Raw genomic sequence first — 23,473 nt, 5'->3', positions numbered from 1 at the left:
CCTCAACACCCGGGACTGAACTGTTCTACACTCTCACACACACTCTCACTCAGGACTGAACTGTTCTACACTCTCTCTCACACACACACACACACACTGGACGCACACACACACACATAATTTATACTGTTCATTACTTACTGCACTACCTCTACCTGTCATCCGCTGCTATAGTTATATTTATGTTTATTTCTATTTGCACTACCTCAACCGCTGCTGTGTATTTTTGCACAATATTTTTGCACAATACTTTTTTTTTTTTTTTTACATCATTTCACTTTATCTATTTTATTTCACTTACATTCCAGTACACGTTCTTTTATTTCTTTTTGGCGCTAAGTGTCCTGTGTTCTTTTGTGTTGTCTTTATTGTATTTATTGTCTTTTGCACTGTCTTGTCTATGCTCTGTTTGCACCTAGCTGCACACTGTGCACTTTACGTGGCTAAGACAAACTTCTGTCCTAGCTCTGTGGTGGTGTTTGTTGTTTTGTGTTGAACTTGTTCCCTTTTTCTTGTCCTGGAGAAACGTTGTTTCATTTCACTATGTACTGCGTCAGCTATATGTGGTTGAAATGACAATAAAGCTTCTTGAATCTTGAATCTTGAATCTTGATATAGCTAAGCCCTATTCCAGCATAACAATGCCACTGTGCACAAAGTGAGATAAATTATATTGCCAAAAGTTTTCAGACACCCCTACAAATCATTGAATTCAGGTGTTGTTTTTCAGGGGTTGGACTTGGCCCAGTGAAAGGAACTCTTAATGCTTCAGCATACCAAGATATTTTGGACAATTTTTTGCTCCCGACTTTGTGGGAACAGTTTGGGGATAACCGCTTCCTGTTCCAACATGACTGCACACTAGTGCACAAAGCAAGGTCCATAAAGACATGGATGAGTGAGTTTGGTGTGGAGGAACTTCACAGAGTCCTGACCTCAACCCCATAGAACACCTTTGGAATGAATTAGAGCGGAGACTGTGAGCCAGGCCTTCTTGTCCAACATCAGTGCCTGACCTCACAAATGCGCTTCTAGAGGAATGGTCAAAAATTCCTAAACCTTGTGGAAAACCATCCCAGAAGATTTGAAGCTCTTATAGCTGCAAAGGGCAGGACAACTGTAGATAGATAGATAGATAGATAGAATACTAAATAATAAAAATGTAAAGGTAATAAAGATAATAAGGATAAAGATAAAAGTCTGTGCAAAAAGTGTTTTTAATGAGTCCTGTGCATGGTGCATGGTGTACAGTTTGTAGTACAGTTCAGGACTGCGAGTAATATCATTTTTCATCATTGTTTCATAAAAATGGCTTGATAGTAATAAATCAAACTCAACTGCTGTGTTAACTGTATCAGATAGAAGTTGGTGCAGAAAGTACAGCAGGTACAAATCAAGCATTAAAATGAATGCCTGTTTCAGTGCTTAGTCTTTATCTGAAGTAAAAAAATCTCACCTCAAGAGCTTTTCACCTGAGGTAGCATAATCATCATTATCTAAATGCAACAATATATAATAATTGAAGAGGAAAATGTATGTTAAGCATCATTAATACTGAACTGAGATTATTGTGATGTGTGTGTGTGTGTGTGTGTGAAAGACAGACAGAGAGAGTGAGAGAGAGAGAGAGAGAGAGAGTTGGCACTGTGACCTACTGTATAACACACCGTTTAGCTCTTTGAGGAGATCAAATGGCCGTTGATGTTACTATGGCAACCTCTGTGTGTATGCAGGTGTGTGTGTGTGTGTGTGCTACATTTTGCTGTATTTTGAGCTCAGTGTGGTTAACAGAAAGCCAACTTTAGGAGCATACTTAACAGCTGTACACACACACACACATTTCTACATATTTGAGGTTGGAAATATCAGCTGACACACAATTATAGAGATATTTATCACTCCATGAATCCCTCCATAGACTGTACAGACTTGCTAGAACATGATCAGTAGTGATTCAATTCAGTTTGTACAGCTCATGTAACAACAGATGAGTCACAAAGCACCTTTACAGAACTACAGATGTAGATTAAAATCTCTAATGAACCATGCTGAGACGATGAAGACGACAAGATAGGTGAGGGGAAAACCCTCTGAGATGACACGAGAAAGAAATCACAAGAGACTCATAAGGGAAGCGATTCTCTCCTGGGTGACACCGGATAACCGGGATCATAAATCCTTATTCTGATGTAGTAGAGTAAAGACAATCAGGACCTAGTGTATTTGTCATCAGCAAAATTCTTATGATTATCTATGAGGTTTATTGAGAAGGAAAAGCAGTGAGAGATAAATTAATTTTCCACTCTGCACCATATGGAGGTTCTGGAAATTTCCATGAACGCACAGTCACAGATAAGAAGCTGCGATTCCCAGGTGTTGAATTAGGAGACAGGATTGAGATCTCTGTAGTGCTGTAGTGAAATGAGCTCTGAAGGAACAGACGAGGAAGAAGAAGAAGAAGAAGATACAAAAAATCCCACTGTATGAAATCGGGCTAGTCATGCAGTGTTTACTGGATATAATAACATTTTCAAGTATGTGTGTGTGTGTGTGTAATAATAGACCCAGATCCACCATAAGTTTGACTCTAAGGATGACCAAATGCTTATACTATGATCAAAATACCAGTATGCATGACATAAAGCATAATATATCTGATTTTTAATAGTTAAAAATTACTTTGGCATTTTATTGTACCTTCAGGACTTAAAAGTAGCAACATGTTTTTAAAAACAGAACAATTGAAATGTGCATTTTAGCTTCAGATTTAGTCTATCAGCTGAGACATGTGAGGTTCAGCTCTTTAGAGTCTGCTCTTTAGTTTTGCACAAGAGTTTTCTGAAGCCACTGACAAACTGATTGAGATAGACTTCATTACTTTTGAGCCTTCTAGGTCTGGAGTCAGAGTTAAAAACAACAAAAAAACAAATTACAATAAATGTTTTTTATTGCCTTGGCTTATTTCAGCCTTGGCTTATCAGAGCTTTGGCTTTTCTTCTATGCAGATATTTTGTATGAATGTGTCATTTTTTATTTTTGTTTTTGCTGAACTACTCCATCATATGTCTGTCCATGGCATCCTATTAAACATCATCCACACAGCCCATTTCTGTAGGATACTGTAGCTCAGGACTGAATGCAGAGAGAAAAACAACTTTAAGTGTTGATTGAATCGAAAAAATATGACGGCTATGTTGTTTTTCTTCCCATCTGAGCTAAATGAATCACACAGCAGCCAGCTGTGTCCTCTCTCTTCATCAGCCTGAAATACACATCTGCACTGCTGTTACTTTATCATCAATTAAACTAACCATATGCTCTTTTATGTAAGAAAGAGATTTCATGTTTTAATGTTTACTCATCTTAAAGCAACAATAATGTGTAGCAGGATGTGTACGGACGAACGAGGCAGTGCGGATCAGAGATATCCCTTTTGCATGCGTTTATCGTATACAATTACGCGAGATTGCAGAAATTCTTCATAATTAGTGTAATTAAATGTGATCTGTAAAAGATTCATTTTGTAATTAAAAAATTTCGTTTGATTTTCTGCATTACTCAGAAGTAAGGTTGATAGTGGTGCACTGGTATTTAACCCTTAACCTTTATCTCCCCTCTCACACAGGTTATTTACTTACTTATTTATTTATTTATTTATTTACTGTTTAATGCTTTTAGATTTTAACACATTATATTGTATATACTTCACTTACTTGTAATTTCTTAGTCATTTAGTACCCCTGCCCTCAATTAAACAAAGTTGGCAGCTGATGTTGAGTGATTTTTAATAGGTAGCCAGTTTTTGTCTGAACATATTTTTTGAGACATTATTGATATTCTATTTCTGCTCGCGCTCACCATCAATAAATAAATACATATTAAACAAACACCCAAGCAAACAAATAATAAATCATAATAATAATACTGAGTAAATAGATGGGACAACGATTTTAAGTCACATTTATTAGGTAGCTGATTTATGTCAAGATATAAACACGGAAGTAGGCGGGACCGCGTACTTAACACCAAATGTAGGCTAGCTGGACAGCTAAGACATTTGTGATTATGAAGCTAAAGTCAAGTGTCTTAAAACCTCCAGTTTAACTGCATCACACACTCCTTTTGGAGACATTTTAGATCTTTAGCACGATTTTTTCCTGCTAGTTTTTTTGAGATTTGTTTCGCGTGGAAAATCCCGGAAGTGGGCGTATCAATCAATGTTGAGGGATAGGTTTAATAGGTAGCTTATCTTTGTGGCTATATATATATATATATATATATATATATATATATATATATATATATATATGTTTAAAAAAATATGCATTATCGCTTTTCCATTCGTGATCTTAATGAGTAAATAGAAAAAAAAACAAACTAAATGAAACCGGAAGTCATCAGTATTATGATGGGACGCTGAGTACACCGTGCGCTTGCGTGAAGCCGTCGCGCATGCGCGGTGCCTAATGGAACAGGGACGCAGCTCGGGCTGTGACAGTGGGGTTTATTTGAGAGTGCATGAACCTGTGGCTATAGCGGATGTGTGCAGCGTGAACGCGATGCGTTATAACGAGACATAATCGCTTCGTAGCGCACTGCGGAAGGGAAAGGAAGGAAAAGAGATGTGAGCTGTCGTCATTCGGGAATAGCGACGTAGGAGATGTCGGAGGTTGGATTTGTTTGGGATTGACTGTTGTTGTTTTTTTTTCACCCCACTTCTCTGGGCTTAATGAGTGTCCAAAGTGAGAGGAGCCTCTCTGGAAGTTTGGACGCAGCGCCATCTTTGGTCCCAGTTCTCCATCTGCGACCCCGGGCCTGGCTTTAATCACAAACATCTCAACCACCGGGATCCGTGACAGAGGTAATCGCGGTGGAATTGTCATATTTAAAGTTCATTTTCCCTCGAAAGTCAGCTTAATTTTTGCACTGGGTCGAGGCAACTATTTATTACAAAATTTTGACCCTAGGCGTGAAAAAGGCCGCTGACTGTGTGCTCCAGTCTCCCCGCTAGCTCACACGCTAATGCGTTTCTTCTTCATGAGCCGTTTTAGCTTCAAACTCGAGTTTCAGAAGTTTTTTTTCCCAATAAGTGTTTATTTTATTTTATTTTTAAATATATTTAACGTTGATTACTGGCAGCATAACATCATCAGTCTGGCGATGTCAATCTGGTTAGCCTAGCCTGGTGTCAGTAATGTCCTTAACAACATAATTAACGCGTAATTAGCGGCCAAGCTAGTTAGGCGCCGTGACGTCATTTTAACGGCTATTTTAACGTAAAGCAACGCCTTGTTGTGGAGATTGTTTGTTTTTTCCGAAATGTTTGTTTTACACGTTACTCAACGCAATTAAATATTACACAAATCAACCCCCCCACCCCCCCCCAAACAAAAATGTTATTCAACAGGGAGGTTAATCTTTTCCTGCTTTGCCTTGTCATGCCACAGCACGTCCATCACAGCGTTTCACCACAACTCGGGGCTTTTTAAAGTTCATCACAAATCAAACCTCATCTTTCACAGCTTATACTGCTTCACTAGGGTTGGAAATAGATACATGCGGTGAAACGCTAGAATGGTTTTGGAGATGAAAAATGTTTGATTTATTTTGATGACTCATCCTGTACTAGGCTTGTGTTCATCCAATTAAATGCACTCTAGAACATGGAAGTCCCGCCCCCCTTTGGGTTGCGCTTGATACATGATATTGCCAAACGTTTTCGGACACCACTCCAAATCATTGAGTTCAGGAGTTGCTCTCGGCCCCTTAGTTCCAGTGAAAGGAACTCTTGATGCTTCAGCTTCATACCAAGACACTCTGCTCCCAACTTTGTTGGAATAGTTTGAGGATGGCCCCAACATGACTGTGAATCTGTGCGCAAAGCAAGGTCCATGAAAACATGAATGAGTGAGTTTGGTGTGGAGAAACTTCAAAGTCCTGACCTCGACCTGATAGGACACCTTTGGGATGAATTAGAGCGGAGACCGGGAGCCAGACCTTCTCGACCAGCATCAGCGCCTGACCTCATGAATGCACTTCTAGAGGAATGGTCATAAATTCCCATAAACGCACTCCTAAACCTTGTGAAAAGCCTTCCCAGAAGAGTTGAAACTGTTATAGGTGCAAAAGGCAGGACAACTCCATATTGTATTCATGTGCATGTAAAGGCAGACGTCCCAAAACTTTTGGCAATATGGTGTGTATGTTGGCGGTTTTGTGCGTTTTACCAACAGCCCCGTTCAAGGCCACAGTGTTTCTAATTTCCGAGTAAGTCCGTCTTTATACACCGAAATGCGGTGTTATCCACCACTCTGGCTCGTCTTTCTCGAGCGAACTTACTGACATTACGATCATGATAGCTTGTGATTGTGGTTGGATTTTGTACATCGTTTCCAACAGCAGGAAGCCTGAGACACACGTATATTACCCCATCCTCGACTGCTTAAGATTTTAGTTAATCCCTCACTAATTCTGTTTCAAGTTTTACATTTAGGACATTTGGTAGACGCCCTCATCCAGAGCCATTTATCATTTATCTCATTTGTACAGCTGAGCAGCTGAAGGTAAAAGCCAGTGCTGTGGTGGTGGTGCTGGGATTTGAACTTCCAGTCTGTAGTATTGTTGCGTTTTGCGTTCACGTTACATATGTTAAATGTTTCCCATCACAGTCAAATGTAATTGGATCACAACGTTGGATCGGGTCTCGCATGTCTCGCATGACCGTTGTGAACAGAGCCACAGCTGATTTTGCTAACCTGTTGTGTAATTTGTTTAGATTCAAGAGGTGTGGCGCGTCTTCGACGTTATTGTGTTGTGTGAATCGACTCGTTATCTCTGACTTACTTCAAAATACGAATCGTATCACAGCCCTGAAGGCCTTTTTTGGTTTGTGAGTGGTCACTTTAAGTATACTGTGTACTAAAGAGAACCATGACATGATGTTGATGTTTCCGCAGTCGAAAATAGCATTAGATTTATAGAGCTGATCCAGATGAATGCCAAAGATCACTCCCTCCTCTCAAAGTATTTCCCCAGAACTGTGCAGGTCAGGACAAGACACTTATGCCTGTTTTAAATGGGTTTTTTTTGGCTCCTGAAATGTTTTATGATGTATTTGCTTGGATTGTGTTCTCTCCCTGTTCGGATGTCGGACACCCGGATTCTAACTTGCGACAGAAACGTGTCTTTTCATCGTGTCTGAGACTAGACAGTGGGAACCTGCTGCCACTTATCTGCCAGGAGACGTAGACATGAGCCGCGTGTCTCGACGCAGGAAGCCATTTTACATTCGGGATGCTGGAGTTCTCAGCAGTGTACGTGTGACCTGCGCAATGGCGTCACAATCAAATGATAGTCAAATCATTTTACTTTCAGCATCGAGAGTGTGCTGATGCATTACGCAGTGATACATTACAGTGTCAACTTAAAAGAAATGCATGCAGCGAGTCGGCTTGTAGAGAAATCACACATTTTGGAGAAAGATAAGAGAAGACTGCGGCATGGCAGCAGTTTAAAGTGATCTGGTCTAAGAGGTGTGTTAGGTGAGATCTCCAAGGTCTCTAACAGTAAGGCAAGTTTGATTATTTAAATTTCTCCGCCCATGTTCATGACGCTCCACCCCATGTAGAGTAAAATAACTGAAAATAACCTCATCCTAACATGGACAAGCATTCTGGGCCGGAAGTCTGTTTTCCAAATGTTTCCTATGTTGACTTGCACCTTTAAAATTGACTTATTTCTTTTTTTATTTGTATGTACACCGGTCAGCCATAACATTATGAGCAGTGACCGGTGAAGTGAATAAGGCTGCTGATCTCATCATGGCACCTATTAGTGGGTGGGCTATATTAGGCAGCAAGTGAACATTTTGTCCTTAAAGTTGATGTTAGAAGCAGGAAAAATGGGCAAGCGTAAGGATTTGAGCGAGTTTGACGAAGGGCCAAATTGTGATGGCTAGACCACTGGATCAGAGCATCTCCAAAACTGCAGCTCTTCCCAGTCTGCAGTGGTCAGTATCTATCAAAAGTGGTCCAAGGAAGGAACAGTGGTGAACCGGCGACAGGGTCATGGGCGGTCAAGACTCATTGATGCACGTTGGGAGCGAAGGCTGGCCCGTGTGATCCGATCCAACAGACGAGCTACTGTTGCTCAAATTGCTGAGGAAGTTAATGCTGGTTCTGATAGAAAGGTGTCAGAATACACAGTGCAGGACGAGTCAGGGCTGATTCAGTAGCAAGAGCCCCCAATATTAGGCATGTGGTCATTATGTTATGCCTGGTCAGTGGATGTATTATTATTGTTGAATTTGGAGCATTTAAAAGGAAGCTTTCAAGGTGGTGGGATACTGGGAATCTTACCAGGAGGTCATAAGTATGAATCTCAGTGGCTCCCTGTTTCGTCCTGTTCTAGTTGTAGGTCTCACTCTCTAGATAGAAAGTGAAAGGAAGTCCTTCTGAAAGCCCGCAGTGATGAGAGATCTAACATCCTTAACGTCACTCTTTTTTTTTTTGTGATTGACGAGCTGTCAGAACTCGTCATTACGCACGTCTCTCACACAAACGAACTCCTCCAGCTGATGCTGTGCATAAACTCGCATCAGACGTCATGAGCGTATTGTTCTGCAGAGTCGTAGCTGGGCAAGCGTAGGTGAGATGCTTTATTAGGTGTTGTCTATATGTCTTTGTATTCCATTGTGGGCTTTTGTTAGATAAAAGCAGCACTGAAAACGTCAGAAATAAGTTAAGTATACAGTTAACACTTGGTTAGACATTTGTTAATTTTATTCATCTTTATTAAATTCAAAATGAACAACTCGCATATGAGATGAACTTTTTAACCCTGCGCAGCGTTTCCTCTTCATCCCACGCGCACTTGATCAGCCACAACGTGTTTGAGGTTATGAGGCTAATGTCGCTTATCCTACGTTACATTACACACTCGCCTCAGACTCTGTTTGGATCATTAATAAGGCAATTCCATACAAAAGTTCGATCTTAACATGAAGAAATAAATAAATAAAAGAACAAAACTACTTGAAAAATCTTAGTGTATTCTGAGTATTAATGTCACGTCCATAACGTCCGTTTTTTTTTTCTTAATGTATTCCCAAGATCAGAAATCTTCTCCTAATGATACTTTTTTTGTGTTCATTCATGTTTTTTCTCCCTTTCGTTTTTAATTTTAAAGAGTTTTGTGAATGTCCCCTATCACGCAAGTCTCCCACCCCATGCCTTGTCCCCAAGCGTGACGCTGATGCAGTGACTTCAGTCTCTGTGACACCATGAAAATGATTCAGCTTCAGCAAAGATCTACGACTGTGTTACGTCATCCTGTACATTTTTAAAGATAACCGTGAGTCACTAACCACACGAACACATCCGAGACGTCCGGCTGCTCCACTGTGTCATCTCGTGTGAGGATTTAGCCGGGGACTTAATATACCACAAGTCAACGTCAGATTATTGATAACGTAACAGCTATAACAGACTGGTGTTGGTTCCGTAGTGCCATCCACATCATGACAAAATGGCTACCGTGTGCTGTCTGTCTGTCTGATTGTCTGATTGATGAAGAGACAGAACTGGTTCTGCTTCAAACCCTGACACCTCCTGTTCTCCCTCCACACACACACACACACACACACACACACAGCAGTCATGGCTCAGCTTCATGCCAAAAAGTGCTTGCAGCTGAAATGCTCCCAAGATGGAGGAAGGATGTCAGCGAGGCACATATGAAGGTCAACACAGAGAGAGAAAGAGAGAGAAAGACAGGCATATGAAGAGGGAGAGAGGTAAATGGACAGAGAGAGCTAGTGGGAAAGAGAGACCGAGGCGGATAGAGAGAAAGAGAGACAGGTGGAGAGAGTGAGTGTGTGAGAGGCGAATCGACAGAGAGAGAGTGAAATAGAGACACAGGCGGATGGATGGAGTGGGAGAGAGACAGACAGACAGACAGACAGACAGACGGATGGCTGGAAAGAGAGACATGCTCTCTGACCGTTTTTATGTATAACCAAGAGCCGATTAGCCAAACATGCTAACATAACCATGCTAAACCTTCCTGACTCACTGTCTGTGTGTGATAGGGATGGAGGAGCTGCAGTCTCTGGACCCACGCAGACAGGAGCTGCTCGAGGCTCGGTTCATGGGGGCAGTAAGCGGCAGCACCGGGGGCAGCACAGGCAGCGCCAGCGGAGGAGCCAAGGTGTGTCATGCTTTGTTGCAACATACAGACACATACATACAGACTTACTCACTCAGGGGCTGTGTCCCAATCTGCCCTGATACAGTACTTAAAAATATCCAAGTAGTACACTGTAAGTACTGTAGGATAGTAGCTAGAACCTATACTAAAGATTTCGGGTTACCATGACAACTGGCTAGTCCCTGAGGATATGTCTGCTACTGTTGTAGTTTAGCGCAGTTTCTAGTCTTTGTAAATGAACACAGCATGATTTATATTATTGCTTGCCTGCACTGAAGTAAGTGTGTGTGTGTGTGTGTGTGTGTGTTTTAGGGCTTAATCAATAATGAATGCTCCAACCACAGCTTTGGCAGTCTGGGATCATCAAGTGACAAGGAGTCTGAGGTAACCACACACACTGTATTTTAGTGATCAACAAAATTTTGGATAAGTGTGTTTTAGCTATTCAGCGTGATGCTTCACTCGTCCATTCTCTTCACTGTAGAACTCCGACCTGAAGAGAGGCGGCTCTCCGGCATATTCCGTAAGACACCCTTCTGATTTGTTTAAAAACAGACATCACGGCTCATATGGATCATACAGTATATTTGAATATATTTGTTTTGTTTTTAGACACCTGAGAAGAAGCACTCTGAAACGACCAGGAGGAAGAGAAAAGCTGACAACCAATCAGAGAGCAACCAAGGTGTGGCCTGCTTCTGAACTGATGAGAAATAATAACGTGGTAGTTTGTTAATGAGTGACTAAAAAGGGGTGGGATGATGTGCTGCGATCTTTTTTTTAAAATAAACGAACTTGATTTTCAAGATTTCACAAGTCTGGATTGTTGCACATATGACACACTGTTCCCGACTGAATCAAAGTGAAGTAAAAATCAGATACTGTTTATCACTATACTGGTCTTCATGTTAGATTTAGTGTGTGAATTTTTAGAAAACCCTTAAATCTACCCTTAAAATGTTGTGCTTTAAGATTTTCTGAATTAGTCAACAGTGTTTTCTGCATATCATCACAACAATCACGACAATGGTACAGTGTGTTTTAAAGAGAAAAGGAGCTCATCAGTGTGTTTAACGGCGCTGTGCATGAAATCGCTAGACATTAGTTTGACTGGGAAAGCAGACGGACACAGATGTTTTGGCTCTGATATGCTGTCTAGTGGATTCCTCTTTTAGTTGTCCAGATGTGCATAAGATATGTGAACAATACAGATGTATGTGCTTTATAGGATACATCAGGGTCTTCAGGAGTTGAGCTTGTACAAGGCTTGTAAAAAAAACCTTCACTGGCTAAAATAAAGTCTCCACTTGGAAGTGTATAGATGGTTCATCTGTCTGCACTAACAGCTTGTCTTTTTCTGTCTGTCTTTCTTCTTTTTTTCTTTCTTTTTTTTTTTTTTTTTTTTTAACTTTCCAGGGAAGTCTTCCGGCCGAGGAGCAAAGATCAGTGATTACTTTGATGTAAGTGGTGTTAATTGTGTGTGTCTGTGTGTTTAGTCTAATTAGGAATAGTGTAATTAGGGCCTCTGGTAGACCCCTTTCTATAAGAACCAGCATTAACTTGAGCAGTTTGAGAAACAGTATCTCGTCTGTTGGATCGGATCACACGGGTCAGCCTTCTCTCCCCACGTGCATCAGTGAGCCTTGGCCGTCCATGACCCTGTCACCGGTTCACCACTGTTCCTTCCTTGGACCACTTTTGATAGATACTGACCACTGCAGACCGGGAACACCCCACAAGAGCTGCAGTTTTGGAGATGCTCTGATCCAGTGGTGTATCACAATTTGGCCCTTCGTCAAACTCGCTCAAATCCTTACGTTCGCCCATTTTTCCTGCTTCTAACATCAACTTTGAGGACAAAATGTTGACTTGCTGCCTAATATATCCCACCCACTAACAGGTGCCATGATGAGGAGATCATCAGTGTTATTCACGTCACCCGTCACTGCTCATAATGTATGCTTGGTCGGTGTACATGCTAGCTTCGCTGCTAGCATTATAGTCATTATCATATTTCCTTGTTGCCCAACAACAGCCTTTAATCATTTGTAGGGCGAGCATGTCAGAATATTTAGTTATCTTCTTAGCTTGACACTGTAAAAGTTCTATGTGCACTCTTAAAGAGACTGAAGCTGTTTGGTAAAATAATCTGGTAAATCATTATTCTGCAGTTTCAGGCAGGAAACGGATCCAGCCCTGTCAGAGGAATGCCGCCTGGTCTTCGTGCCCCTCACGGCTCTCATTCTGCCCCCGGTTCCATCGTAAGTGTCTGAACAAGTCTGTTGTGGGGAAAAAAAAAATCATGAGCTATGTTATGAAATTTACCAATCATATAATTTTTTTTTTAATAATTTTTTTGTTTTTGCATGTCAGGTGCGACAAAACAGTTCCTCGCCCACCAGCCTGTGTTTCGCCGATCACATGATGCAGCCGAAGCAGCTCAGTATCAGAAGTGTGCAGGTAACCCCTCCCACACACACACTTTATAGCCTCAAGATTTCTTGTCTCCCACAGAAGATTATAGGTTCACTTGGTTCTTCATGGCATCTCGGAGGCTTTCCCTCTCCCCCTCTTTCACCCCTGGACAGTTCATCAAGGATAGAAATCTCCATCCGGAATTCTGTAAAGCTGCTTTGTGTCTGTTGATCAAAGTGCCAAACGCGTTGAATCATCATTAGCATTGGCTTGTATTCATTTCATTGGGGTTTGCTCACTGGTGTGTTCTCGTGGAGAAAATACAGCTTCTGGGTTTCGCCATCTTCGAGCTAATGAATTTGAGTTAATGATCCGACTTCCCAATGACACCACAATAGAAACGCTGAAGTATGTACGAACAGCACTGGCTCACGGCGGCATTTCCGATACATTGATGCTGCACTCATGCGTGAACTTTGACATCAAGGCCACTTGACAGAGAGAAAATAAACTTTGCTTTCCTAATGCTTAATAATAACTGCAGAAGGAATTTCTGAAAGTAAAACAACACAGATCTAGTCGTTTTAGTTTTAACATGACAGTCAGTTATATTGTTTGACCTCTAGGGCAAGCAAACTTCACTCCCTATAAAAGTGGATTTTATATTTCCAGTTAACTTCATGTAGGCTTACAGAAGATGGATGCCGCACATATCCTGCAGTCATTTGGCATATCGCACATGCATCTTTTTTAGAAATGTACGTGTGATGCGTGCATGTTGTGCAATACCAATGTAAATACACAGGGCAGAAAAGCACCATGTGACATAACTGCATTATAGCGCTGTGTCTCAAATCAAATGCTTCCTACTCTTATGAAATTTTAGTAATAGAAAAAGATCAGTAGTCAGTCAGGACCCTTGATAGTCCCAGCTTATTAGATTTGCAGCTTTACAGAAATCTGGATATAGGTTTAAGATAGATTCAAATCAAAGTGCATCATGCGTTTGTGCTTTAATTGTGTGATGCAGTGAAAACTGCTCCCTTATTTTTTTGTGTGTGTGTTTCCAGACTGATCTGACTCTGTTAAAGCTCGCTGCCCTAGAGAGCAATAAGAATCTGGATCTGGAGAAAAAGGAGGGCAGAATAGATGATCTGCTCAGGGTAAGATCATCACACCTCTACATTGAGCTCTGTTCGTAATCTTCCCTTAACATGTTAAACCTCGTCTGCAGAATTAAACTGTTCACTGCAAGTTGTATCGATGGCGTCCGACTAACATTGTAGTAGAAATTTTTCGAATCTGTTGTTTCTCTGGTCTCCTCAGGCTAACTGTGACCTGCGGAGACAGATTGAGGAACAACAGAAGCTGCTGGAAAGATATAAAGAGCGCCTGAACAAGTGCACCACCATGAGCAAAAAACTGCTCATTGAGAAGGTAAGACAGTCACACACTGCATGCGTAATTTATGTTAACATGTGAACCGTTGATCCGTTTCTCTACACATTATCAAAGTTAGATTGTTGTACTCTTGGGTAAAGACTGTGTGTCACACATGGAAGTCCCTACCATGAAATCTTCCTTTCTGAACAAGTCTGTCTATATTAGAAGTTTGACCCAGATGTTTCACGTTCCATCAGAGCACTCAGGAGAAGCAGTCGTGTCGGGAGAAGAGCATGCAGGATCGCCTACGTCTCGGTCACTTCACCACGGTGCGACACGGAGCGTCCTACACGGAGCAGTGGACAGACGGATACGCCTTCCAGAACCTGGTCAAGTAAGAAAGTCAAGCAAGAGCGATGTAATAATACTCAGCATTGGGATTGTTAACAGATTGTTGCTGTGCTTATTTGAGTAAGTATTATCAGTTGGAATTTTGTGTATAATGGAAAAAAATGAGTGTGTGTATGCACGTAGGCAGCAGGAGTGGGTGAACCAGCAGAGGGAAGATATTGAAAGGCAGCGGAAGCTTCTTGCAAAGCGCAAACCTCCCAACACAGCACCGTCTCAGAGCCCAGCGCCTTACAACGAGTCCAAACCCAGAAAGACCAAAGCCGTGAACGGGGCGGACAATGACCCCTTTCTGAAACCCAGCCTACCTACACTGTATGACACAGACACACACACACACTCCTGCCACTTTTCTGGAATTAGAAATTTGTTATGGGAAAATGATGTAGAAAGTGCTATACATTTGTTTTAACACAGTTTTCCTTTTACTGTTTATTTCAACCGTTTTTGTATCATTTTGCAGGTTGACTTTAGCAGAGTATCATGAACAGGAAGAAATCTTCAAACTCCGACTGGGCCATCTGAAAAAGGTCTCTGACACACACAAGCACACGGACATAGCTGTAGTTCTGGAGTGTACTCTGGAGAGTTCAGTACTGGGATTTCCAGTAGTCTACAGTTCTAACCATTTGAGTTATGTTATCTGGCTCAGTCACAAACAGACCCCATGTTCTAACTAGTGCCTGCTTTATGCATGCTTGTTTAACCTTCGTACGGATATGTATGTAGGAGGAAGCGGAAATTCAGGCCGAGCTGGAGCGTTTGGAGCGAGTGAGGAATCTTCACATCCGTGAGCTGAAGAGGATCAGTAACGAGGACAGCTCCCAGTGAGTCTTCTGTTTTTTTTTTTTCTCTTCCACTCCCCAGACCGTCTGGTCTACACATTCATACTGCATGTGTTTTGAGAAACAGAAGCAACGAGAATGACGTTAAGGAAAGTGTGACATAAAACAGTCATTTCCTGCTCTTCCCCTTTGGCCCGGGTTCAGCTTGTTTCTATGAACAAGAAGTAATGAAATGGATGATATATGTCTGGCAGCTTAGGAAACATTTTATGTAGTGAAATGTAAAAAAGGGTTGTGAAAACTACCAACTTCCTTGAATGTTTTTCATTTGCAAGTAGCTCCTCAACCACATGTAAACTATCTAGCATTTAAACTCTCAAAGTGCAAAAAGAAAACAGACTAGACTTTAAATAATCTGTTCCTGAGGAGGAGGAGCACCATACAGACACATCACATGGGCATCCGATTACAAACTTAAAGCTATTAGTCTGTTTTGCTTCAGCATATAGATATCCAGGAACCTGATCAAAGTGCAGCCCTCTTGGTTAATTGAATATAATGTCTGTTCTTTTTTAACTTTGCGTGTGTGTGTTTCGTTTAGGTTTAAAGATCACCCAACCCTCAACGACCGATACCTGCTCCTACACCTGCTGGGTAGAGGAGGATTCAGCGAGGTTTATAAGGTGACTAGGTTTTCCAGTGTCTTAGTGCCCTGTTCTATTGCCCCATACCTTCGCTTTGGGTGTTTTTTCACACTGGGAACGCTTGCTTCGACTCCCAATTGTGATGGTTCTGCGGTTATGTGCAATAAGGCGCCTCGCCTCGTCTGTGTCCCACAACGTTCCCCAGCCACTCGTGGTACACGTGTTGTGGAAAGTAATGATGTCATCGACTAAATTGTGCACACAGGTTACGTTACCTCCTGGACAAGTGCAGACCCGAGCACGAGTTGCGTTCGCATTCACAGAAACACGGCACAGTTCCAGTGCATCTGAACTCACACCACCTCCTAGAGGTAGTGTCTGGTTGGATCCTGTGGCACGCTTCCCGGTCTGCATGACAAGCTTCACATTACCAGTTTTTCATGTACAGTGTTATCTGTTTTGGACTAAACTACAATCCCCAATCCCAAGTGATAACACTATGTAACACGATTTTTGTTCCTGGGTAGTGATTGACATTTTCCAATTACTCTTGATGGAAAATGATTAAAAAAAAAAGCCATTAAGCCTGTTGAAGTTTGGGCTTTTAAGAGAACCTCAAAATTAGCCCAATTTACTAAACAAAACTGCACAAAACTAACCCAAACTTTCATGGCTAAGATGGGGTTTTTTTCTCTTTATTTGGGTTACAAAGAATGGGGAAATAACATTTATTTCCCAGGAACAAGAAAAAAGTAAAAATTTGTTAGTGTAATCAGTGTAATTATTCCTGGTCTAATGTCCCTACATGTGCTGCTCTTTATGGTGTGTGTGTTTGTATAAGAAGTGTGGAAATGGGACAACACTCTGTTTTACATTTATGAAGAAAAGGCATTAAAAATGATCTATTTGAAACAGCAGTCACACTTTCACATCGCTGTTGCTTTGCTGAAGTGAAGCAAAATGGGGTGTAGAGGTCAGGCTTCCATACATCACATGACTCCCTGACATTAAAAAGCTGATTATTTTTTTTTCCCCCCTAGGCCTTTGACCTGTTTGAGCAACGATATGCAGCAGTGAAGATCCACCAACTCAATAAGAACTGGAGAGAGGAGAAGAAGGAGAACTATCACAAGTACGTACACTTTCAGAACCACTGATGTCTGCTATACACACAAGCAGTGTTCATGAAAACTGCTGCACCTGATACATGGCAGCGCAAGTGCTGTGCTCAGAGTGATCCAGTACGCAAATAATAATCTGCTCTTGTGGTGATTCCTGTGGTTTGGGAAGAGTGTAGATGACAAAATACACAGCAACACATAGGCCACAGTCAGTAATTGTAAACCCACCTGATATGCCAGGCACAGAGTAGGTGTGCCTAGTAACCATGGCGACTACATATATTCCTGCTTTCACTGTTTCTGTCTTGGTCGTTTATTGATCGTAACCTCCGTGTTTGTGCTCTTCCTGCAGACATGCATGTAGAGAATACCGAATCCACAAGCAGCTGGACCATCCCAGAATAGTCAAACTGTACGACTACTTCTCCCTGGACACGGACACGTGAGTCACGGCAGCAAAGGAGCATTCAGAATCGATCAGTAAAGGAAGCTGGAGAATTGCACTGTAGTTGAAATTAACCCTGGATCATTTGACAATAGTTGTTCACCTGTGTAGATTCACATAATCTTTTCTGCCCAATTTATGTATCATGAGTCTTCTCATGGGTAGGAGGGTGATGTGACCTGACTGTAGAAGAGTCTAAATATTGTTTTCTATCCAGGATCCACTTTGAAAAATTTGATAAATGTCAGTAATAACAAGTCAATAATAATCTTAAGATATAGACCAGCTATACTTTACAATGTGAACAGTACAGAGGAGTAAACTGAGGTAGAGTTAAACTATAATAACACAGTATGAGTATAATTGGATCCATGCATGGACGAATTGTACGTGAGTCGTGTCCTGGCTGTTGACTGTGTGCCTGTGTCCTCTGCTGCGAAACCAGGTTCTGTACGGTGTTGGAGTTCTGCGAGGGGAACGATCTGGACTTCTATTTGAAGCAGCACAAGCTGATGACTGAGAAAGAAGCCCGTTCCATCGTCATGCAGATCGCCAACGCCCTCCGATACCTCAACGAGATCAAACCGCCAATCATTCACTACGACCTCAAACCAGGTAATGCACACGCTGCTGTCAGTCTAGCTATGCATTTGTACTAGATGAGTTTGTGTCCTATGCTGGCAGCAGTTGTTTGTTTCATTAGATAGAACGCAGTGTATTTGTATTGAATATTAGCAAGCAGGCCTGATACAGTGTTTATAATCAGACTGACAATCATTTCCATTGTTTAACTTTTCACATTATTTAAACATTTGAAGATGAGAAGTGACATAAAGATCTAGTGTTTTACATTTATTTCATGACCCATATCTATAGAAAGACGTTTGTTTGCTTTCAGTATAAAATTAATTAATAAGTAAATGCAGTTTAAAGGAAATGTTTCGAGCTGTTCCAGTGTGTAATAAGTGAAATGTGCTCCCAGGTAACATCCTGCTGGTGGACGGTACTGCGTGCGGAGAGATCAAAATCACTGACTTCGGTCTGTCGAAGATCATGGACGATGATAACTACGGTGTGGATGGTATGGACCTTACCTCACAGGGAGCAGGGACCTACTGGTAAGCCAGCTTCATCTGTACTCAGGGTTCAGTTGTTTTCATCAGGATTGGTTTTTACTGAGATGAAGAGAAGAGAAATTAAAATCCGAGCAGCTGGAACACTACGCTGGTTTAAGTGTTTGCATTTTGTTTTGATGCCTTTAGGTATTTACCACCGGAGTGTTTTGTAGTCGGAAAGGAGCCGCCAAAGATCTCAAATAAAGTGGACGTCTGGTCTGTGGGCGTCATCTTCTTCCAGTGTCTGTATGGACGCAAGGTAATACATGCACACGCAGAAATTTTAAACGCTACAAAAAGCTAAATTTGTAGATTGAACCTGATGTGTCTGCTTTGTTTATTTTAAAGACAGCTGTAGCTGGTAATAGCATTTGTCACGACTCGCTCTCCGAGCTAAACCGGAGGTCGGCTCGACCATGAATAAAACATGCACAGTGGGCTAGAAAGCTAAAGGGAAAGAGCATGTAGAAGATGAACTTTCATTCCTGCATTTACATGTTGCCGTCTTGAGCCAGAAGGAAGTGTTTTTCGGGTTTTCTGTTTCGGTTAAAAAAATGCAAATCTTGCATCCAATTTTTCCACTTTTTTTTTTTTAAACACAGTTTAAACATATGCTACAGGTTTTGGGATAAAATGAGATTGTTTTGTTTTTCCCACCTGTCTGCCTGCAAGAATTTTCTTTGTTAGCAATTTTGAAACCTCTGAAATCAGGACTTGAATAATATCTTTTAACCTCATCCTAAACCTCTATCATTTTGCGTGTAATTCTGTTTGAATGTAAAACTAGCCAGTTGAACAATGTCTATTCACCTTCTCTAACGTGTGTGTGCGCTACTGTGCAGCCGTTTGGTCATAACCAGTCTCAGCAGGACATCCTACAAGAGAACACCATCCTCAAAGCCACTGAAGTCCAGTTCCCTCCCAAACCTGTGGTCAGCAATGAAGCCAAGGTTTGCACACACACCACCCCACATCACTGTACACTCGCTCCTCACCTCGCTCTGAGAAATTTGACTCCTCCCTCTTCCTCTTTCTCATTGTCTCTCCGTAGGCGTTTATCCGGCGCTGCCTGGCGTACAGAAAGGAGGATCGTTACGACGTCCACCAGCTCTGTAGCGACTCGTACCTGCTCCCTCACATCCGACGAACCAATTCATCTGGAAACCTGCAGGCCACACCCACTAGTCCCGCCTCCTCCTCAATCATCTCTTACTGATCTCATGTTGATCTGTGCGGCTTGAAAAGTGATTGACTTTTTTTTTGTTAGTTTGTATGTTTTAAGCGATTGCCCTTGTGTGTAGGTGTGTAAAAGTCGGAGGGGTTTACGTGTCAGGATGTGTGCCTAGACACACCTGGCAACAGTTGCCATGGTAAAAGTGCACTTGATGGGATGTTGGGCACAGGTGGAAGAGGGGAAAAAAAAACTTGAATACTAATGTCACAAGGTGGCTGGGTTATACACAAGTGTACAGGAGGTGTGTGTGCTTACATACGGTGTAAGTGTGTGTGCGTGTGTGTGATGGGGAGGGCATTACACTTCACACTTTTCAGTTATTTCTTTGTCTTTTATCCCCTACTGTGTGCGTGTGTATCAGAGATGCTGTTGGGAGTGTGTGTTTGTGTGTACAAGAGAGCAGGTCCAGGGTAAACTTGACTTCTTCAAATAGATAGTTCTGGATCCATTTTTTTTTTAACCAGTCATTGACCTCTGATGTCATCATTGTGCGCCTCAGAATTTCCACATTTTCCAACTCCACACTATGTAATAGTGCGTTATTTTCAGGGTCTGATGTATTGAGTGATCACAATGGTCACACCATGCAGTCTAGAGACCATGAAGTACCCATAATGCACTGTTACTATTTTTGTTTTGATTAGTTCACACTTTCACTGAGGAATACAGTGAGTTACTATGGAAATGCCTCGAATGTTGAATGCAAGTGTTTAAGGAAGTATTTCTGAGTGTTTCATGGAGTTTCTCACTGCAGTACCTCAGGTCCAGGGGGTGGAGCCGTATCTGATCCGTTTGCTTTGGATGTCTCATCCACGATGCTTAAACCTAACCTACAAAACACTGTACAACACATGAAACACACTCACACAGCCTGAAACACACTCCTACTACCTGGCTTGACTCCGCCCAGGTAGAAGGAGCTGGATCAGGTTCGACTCCACCCCACGGACTTACCTTGTGTTAGGCTGAGAGAAGTACTCTTGTTTCTGATCACTCGTTTCAGTTCACTGTCGGAGTGGTGTTTTGCACCCATGCAGTGGTAGTGAAGTATTGAGTTCAAAATTGAACTGTTTCCGTTCATACACACAAACAAAATCAGGCTACTGAGAGCGCTTGGATAGGTTTAAAAGGTGAAATATATCCGGTCAGTATTTTGGTATTGTCGACTAAATTCTTTTGCCATTTAATATTATTCCAGTGTATGCAAGCTAATATCTATCTCTACAGTGATTAGTGTGTGTACGTATTTGTCAAACTTGCTTACAATACCAGTGTAAAGACGAGCACTGAAATCACTAAAACCGATTCAAACCTAAAAATAATAAAGTAAAGGTCTGCGAATGAGGCAGCATCTCATCAAAGCTGGTCTTCTAGAGTTCAATCCAGTTTTCTAGCGCTTGAAACAATAGAGGTTTTGATCCAGCACAATCTTCACCCATGACGTTCTCGTCCTTTGCTTAAAGAACAAGTTGTCCAGATTCATCACTTCACTTGCAAACATGTTTGAACAATTTGTCTTCAACAGGCCTCATTTATCAGCTGTAGTGATGTAAACGTTTGTGAAAACTGAGCCAAACTAAAATTTTCCACAAGATTTACAAGCTGCAATTTTTCTTCTCACTAACATGCCTAAGTCGATTACTTGTAATGCACAAAGCACGTTCCAGACACGACTCATTTGCCTATGGTGACGCCTACAAAATCCATAGAAGCTGAAATGCGCAGCAGAATGAAGTAAAGGCTGAAAGGCAGAAATGGAACTTATTTCGACTCTGTGTTGTGCCAGAAAAATGGAATAACATTTATTTACTTCCTCCATTTATAGCCTACCATTTATTTTGTCATATTTGAATGAGTTTCCTTCATCTTTATTTATAATTTCTGGATGTCTTGGCTTGTTTGTTTTTTCAATCATTCTATAATTAATGCTAGTAATATAAAACTGCTGCTTTTAACTAAATGTTCCTGAAAGGACTCGTTAAGCCTCTGACCTTGTGAACTAGCATGAGGATGCATTTTCGATAGAGACTTTAAAGCGCTTCTATAAGTCGTTCTGGGTAAATGTGATAAAAATAAGCAATTTGAAGTCAACAGTATATCCTGTGTTTAACGGTGAAGACACATGCTTTAGGTTTTCTTAGATGTAAACTGACACACTCGGGAGCATAAACAATTAGTTGCTCAGTTCCTCAGCAGCCCTTAGACTCAAGTTTGATTTATTTTCTGTCCTTTTATCAGTTAAGGAAAACATGTATGTTCAGTTCTATAGTAAACACAGGTACTCTACATGATTAGGGAGAAAAAGGTTGGAGCATTTCTTCAGCTCTGTGAATTGATATGTGGCACACGCTGATGACATCAGATGGCAGGGATTAGTTAAAATAAATGTCATGTTTTATAACTAATTATGTTCACAACAGGTCCAGGATCTCTGCTGGACTCTCTCACTCTGCCCTTGAAGCAATGTTCACGTTGCTGCTACTCAGTGTTGCTTTTTAGTTTTCAGTTAGGCTTATATTGTTTATTTTTTTGTGTATACTGTACAATTTTAACAAGAGATGTCATATATGAGAAGTTTATTTGCCAGGAAATTTGCAGCATGTTGATACTATACTTTTTGTCAGGTGTGTGAGAAGTGTGTGTGTGTGTTTGTATGTGTGTAACAACTTTTAAGCTAACAAACAGAAAGTGGCCCTGACTCCACCCACAAATCGCTGATCAAACCGTGTGTCCAACGAGGAGCCGGAGTCAGCAGCGCTCGGTCAGCTTTCTTCTCCTCCCCCTTTCTCTCTCTCTCTCTCTCTCTCTCTCTCTCAGCCCTCCATCTGTGATCTGTCTCTAAAAATGCTGCTGCCGTTGTAGGGAATGTAGCCAAAAGAGAAATAAAAATTCCTAAAGCTATTTTAATACACCTGCTTCGGATGATTTTATTGGCTGACTTGAAATGTGACACCATGTCCATGTAGAGTCACTTTATATGGAAATGGTTTGAGACACACTCCAGAAATTCTACAGTATATTGCCAAATGTTTTGGGACACCCCTCCACTGAATTCAGGAGTTGTTTTTTTTAGGGTTTGGTTTTAGCCCCTTAGTTCCCGTGAAAGGAACTCTTACTGCTTAATCTGAGTTTGGTGTGGAGGAACTTGACTGGCCTGCACAGAGTCCTAACCTCAACCTGATAGAACACCTTTGGGATGAATTAGTTGTTATAGCTGCAAAGGGCGGAACAACTCCATATCACATTCATGTGCATGTAAAGACAGATGTCCCAGTTTTGGTCTGGCTCACAGTCTCCGCTCTAATTCATCCCAAAGGTGTTCTATGGGGTTGAGGTCAGGACTCTTGTGAAGTTCCTCCACACCAAACTCACTCATCCATGTCTTCATGGCGCTTGCTTTGTGCACTGGTGTGCAGTCATGTTGGAACAAGAAGGGGTCATCCCCAAAGTTTGGGAGTATGAAATTGTCCAAAATGTCTTGGTATGAAGCTGAAGCATTAAGAGTTCTTTCACTGGAACTAAGTGGCCGAGCCCAACCCCTGAAAAACATCAATGATTTGGTGTCCCAGAACATTTGGCAATATAGTGTATGGTGAAATTAAAAATAAAAGGTAAAACACTTTTCACTAGACATAAAAGCTTGGATTTAAAGGTGCAGTAGGTAAGATTAGTCTTAATTACTATAATTGTTTCAATTATTTTTCCCCTTTAACTCAT

The 23,473-nt window shown here is 41.4% G+C and overlaps 1 protein-coding gene across 1 annotated transcript; it reads left to right on the top strand.

Annotated features, from left to right (window-relative positions):
* The first annotated feature begins 4,450 nt into the window (after positions 1 to 4,450).
* Positions 4,451 to 22,667, top strand: tlk1b (tousled-like kinase 1b). The gene is made up of 22 exons (XM_058403602.1): positions 4,451 to 4,861; positions 10,088 to 10,206; positions 10,519 to 10,590; positions 10,691 to 10,729; positions 10,819 to 10,891; positions 11,623 to 11,666; positions 12,378 to 12,467; positions 12,580 to 12,666; positions 13,692 to 13,784; positions 13,948 to 14,058; positions 14,262 to 14,398; positions 14,539 to 14,727; positions 14,876 to 14,942; positions 15,142 to 15,239; positions 15,799 to 15,880; positions 16,882 to 16,973; positions 17,315 to 17,404; positions 17,853 to 18,022; positions 18,390 to 18,525; positions 18,670 to 18,781; positions 19,365 to 19,472; positions 19,574 to 22,667. The coding sequence occupies exons 2-22, from the start codon at positions 10,090 to 10,092 to the stop codon at positions 19,736 to 19,738; spliced, it is 2,172 nt and encodes a 723-aa protein (XP_058259585.1). The 5' UTR covers positions 4,451 to 4,861; positions 10,088 to 10,089; the 3' UTR covers positions 19,739 to 22,667.
* The last annotated feature ends 806 nt before the right edge of the window (positions 22,668 to 23,473 follow it).

Source organism: Hemibagrus wyckioides, linkage group LG11 (assembly GCF_019097595.1).
Source record: "Hemibagrus wyckioides isolate EC202008001 linkage group LG11, SWU_Hwy_1.0, whole genome shotgun sequence".
NCBI classification, from domain to species: Eukaryota; Metazoa; Chordata; class Actinopteri; order Siluriformes; family Bagridae; genus Hemibagrus; species Hemibagrus wyckioides.
This window is presented reverse-complemented; position numbering and strand designations above follow the sequence as displayed.

Excerpts from the sequence above, each read along its gene's own strand:
- tlk1b (XM_058403602.1), top strand. The coding sequence starts at position 10,090 with ATGGAGGAGCTGCAGTCTCTGGACCCACGCAGACAGGAGCTGCTCGAG. Across the intron at positions 18,782-19,364 it reads AGTGTCTGTATGGACGCAAG|CCGTTTGGTCATAACCAGTC; the intron begins GTAATACATGCA and ends GCTACTGTGCAG. Across the intron at positions 19,473-19,573 it reads TGGTCAGCAATGAAGCCAAG|GCGTTTATCCGGCGCTGCCT; the intron begins GTTTGCACACAC and ends GTCTCTCCGTAG.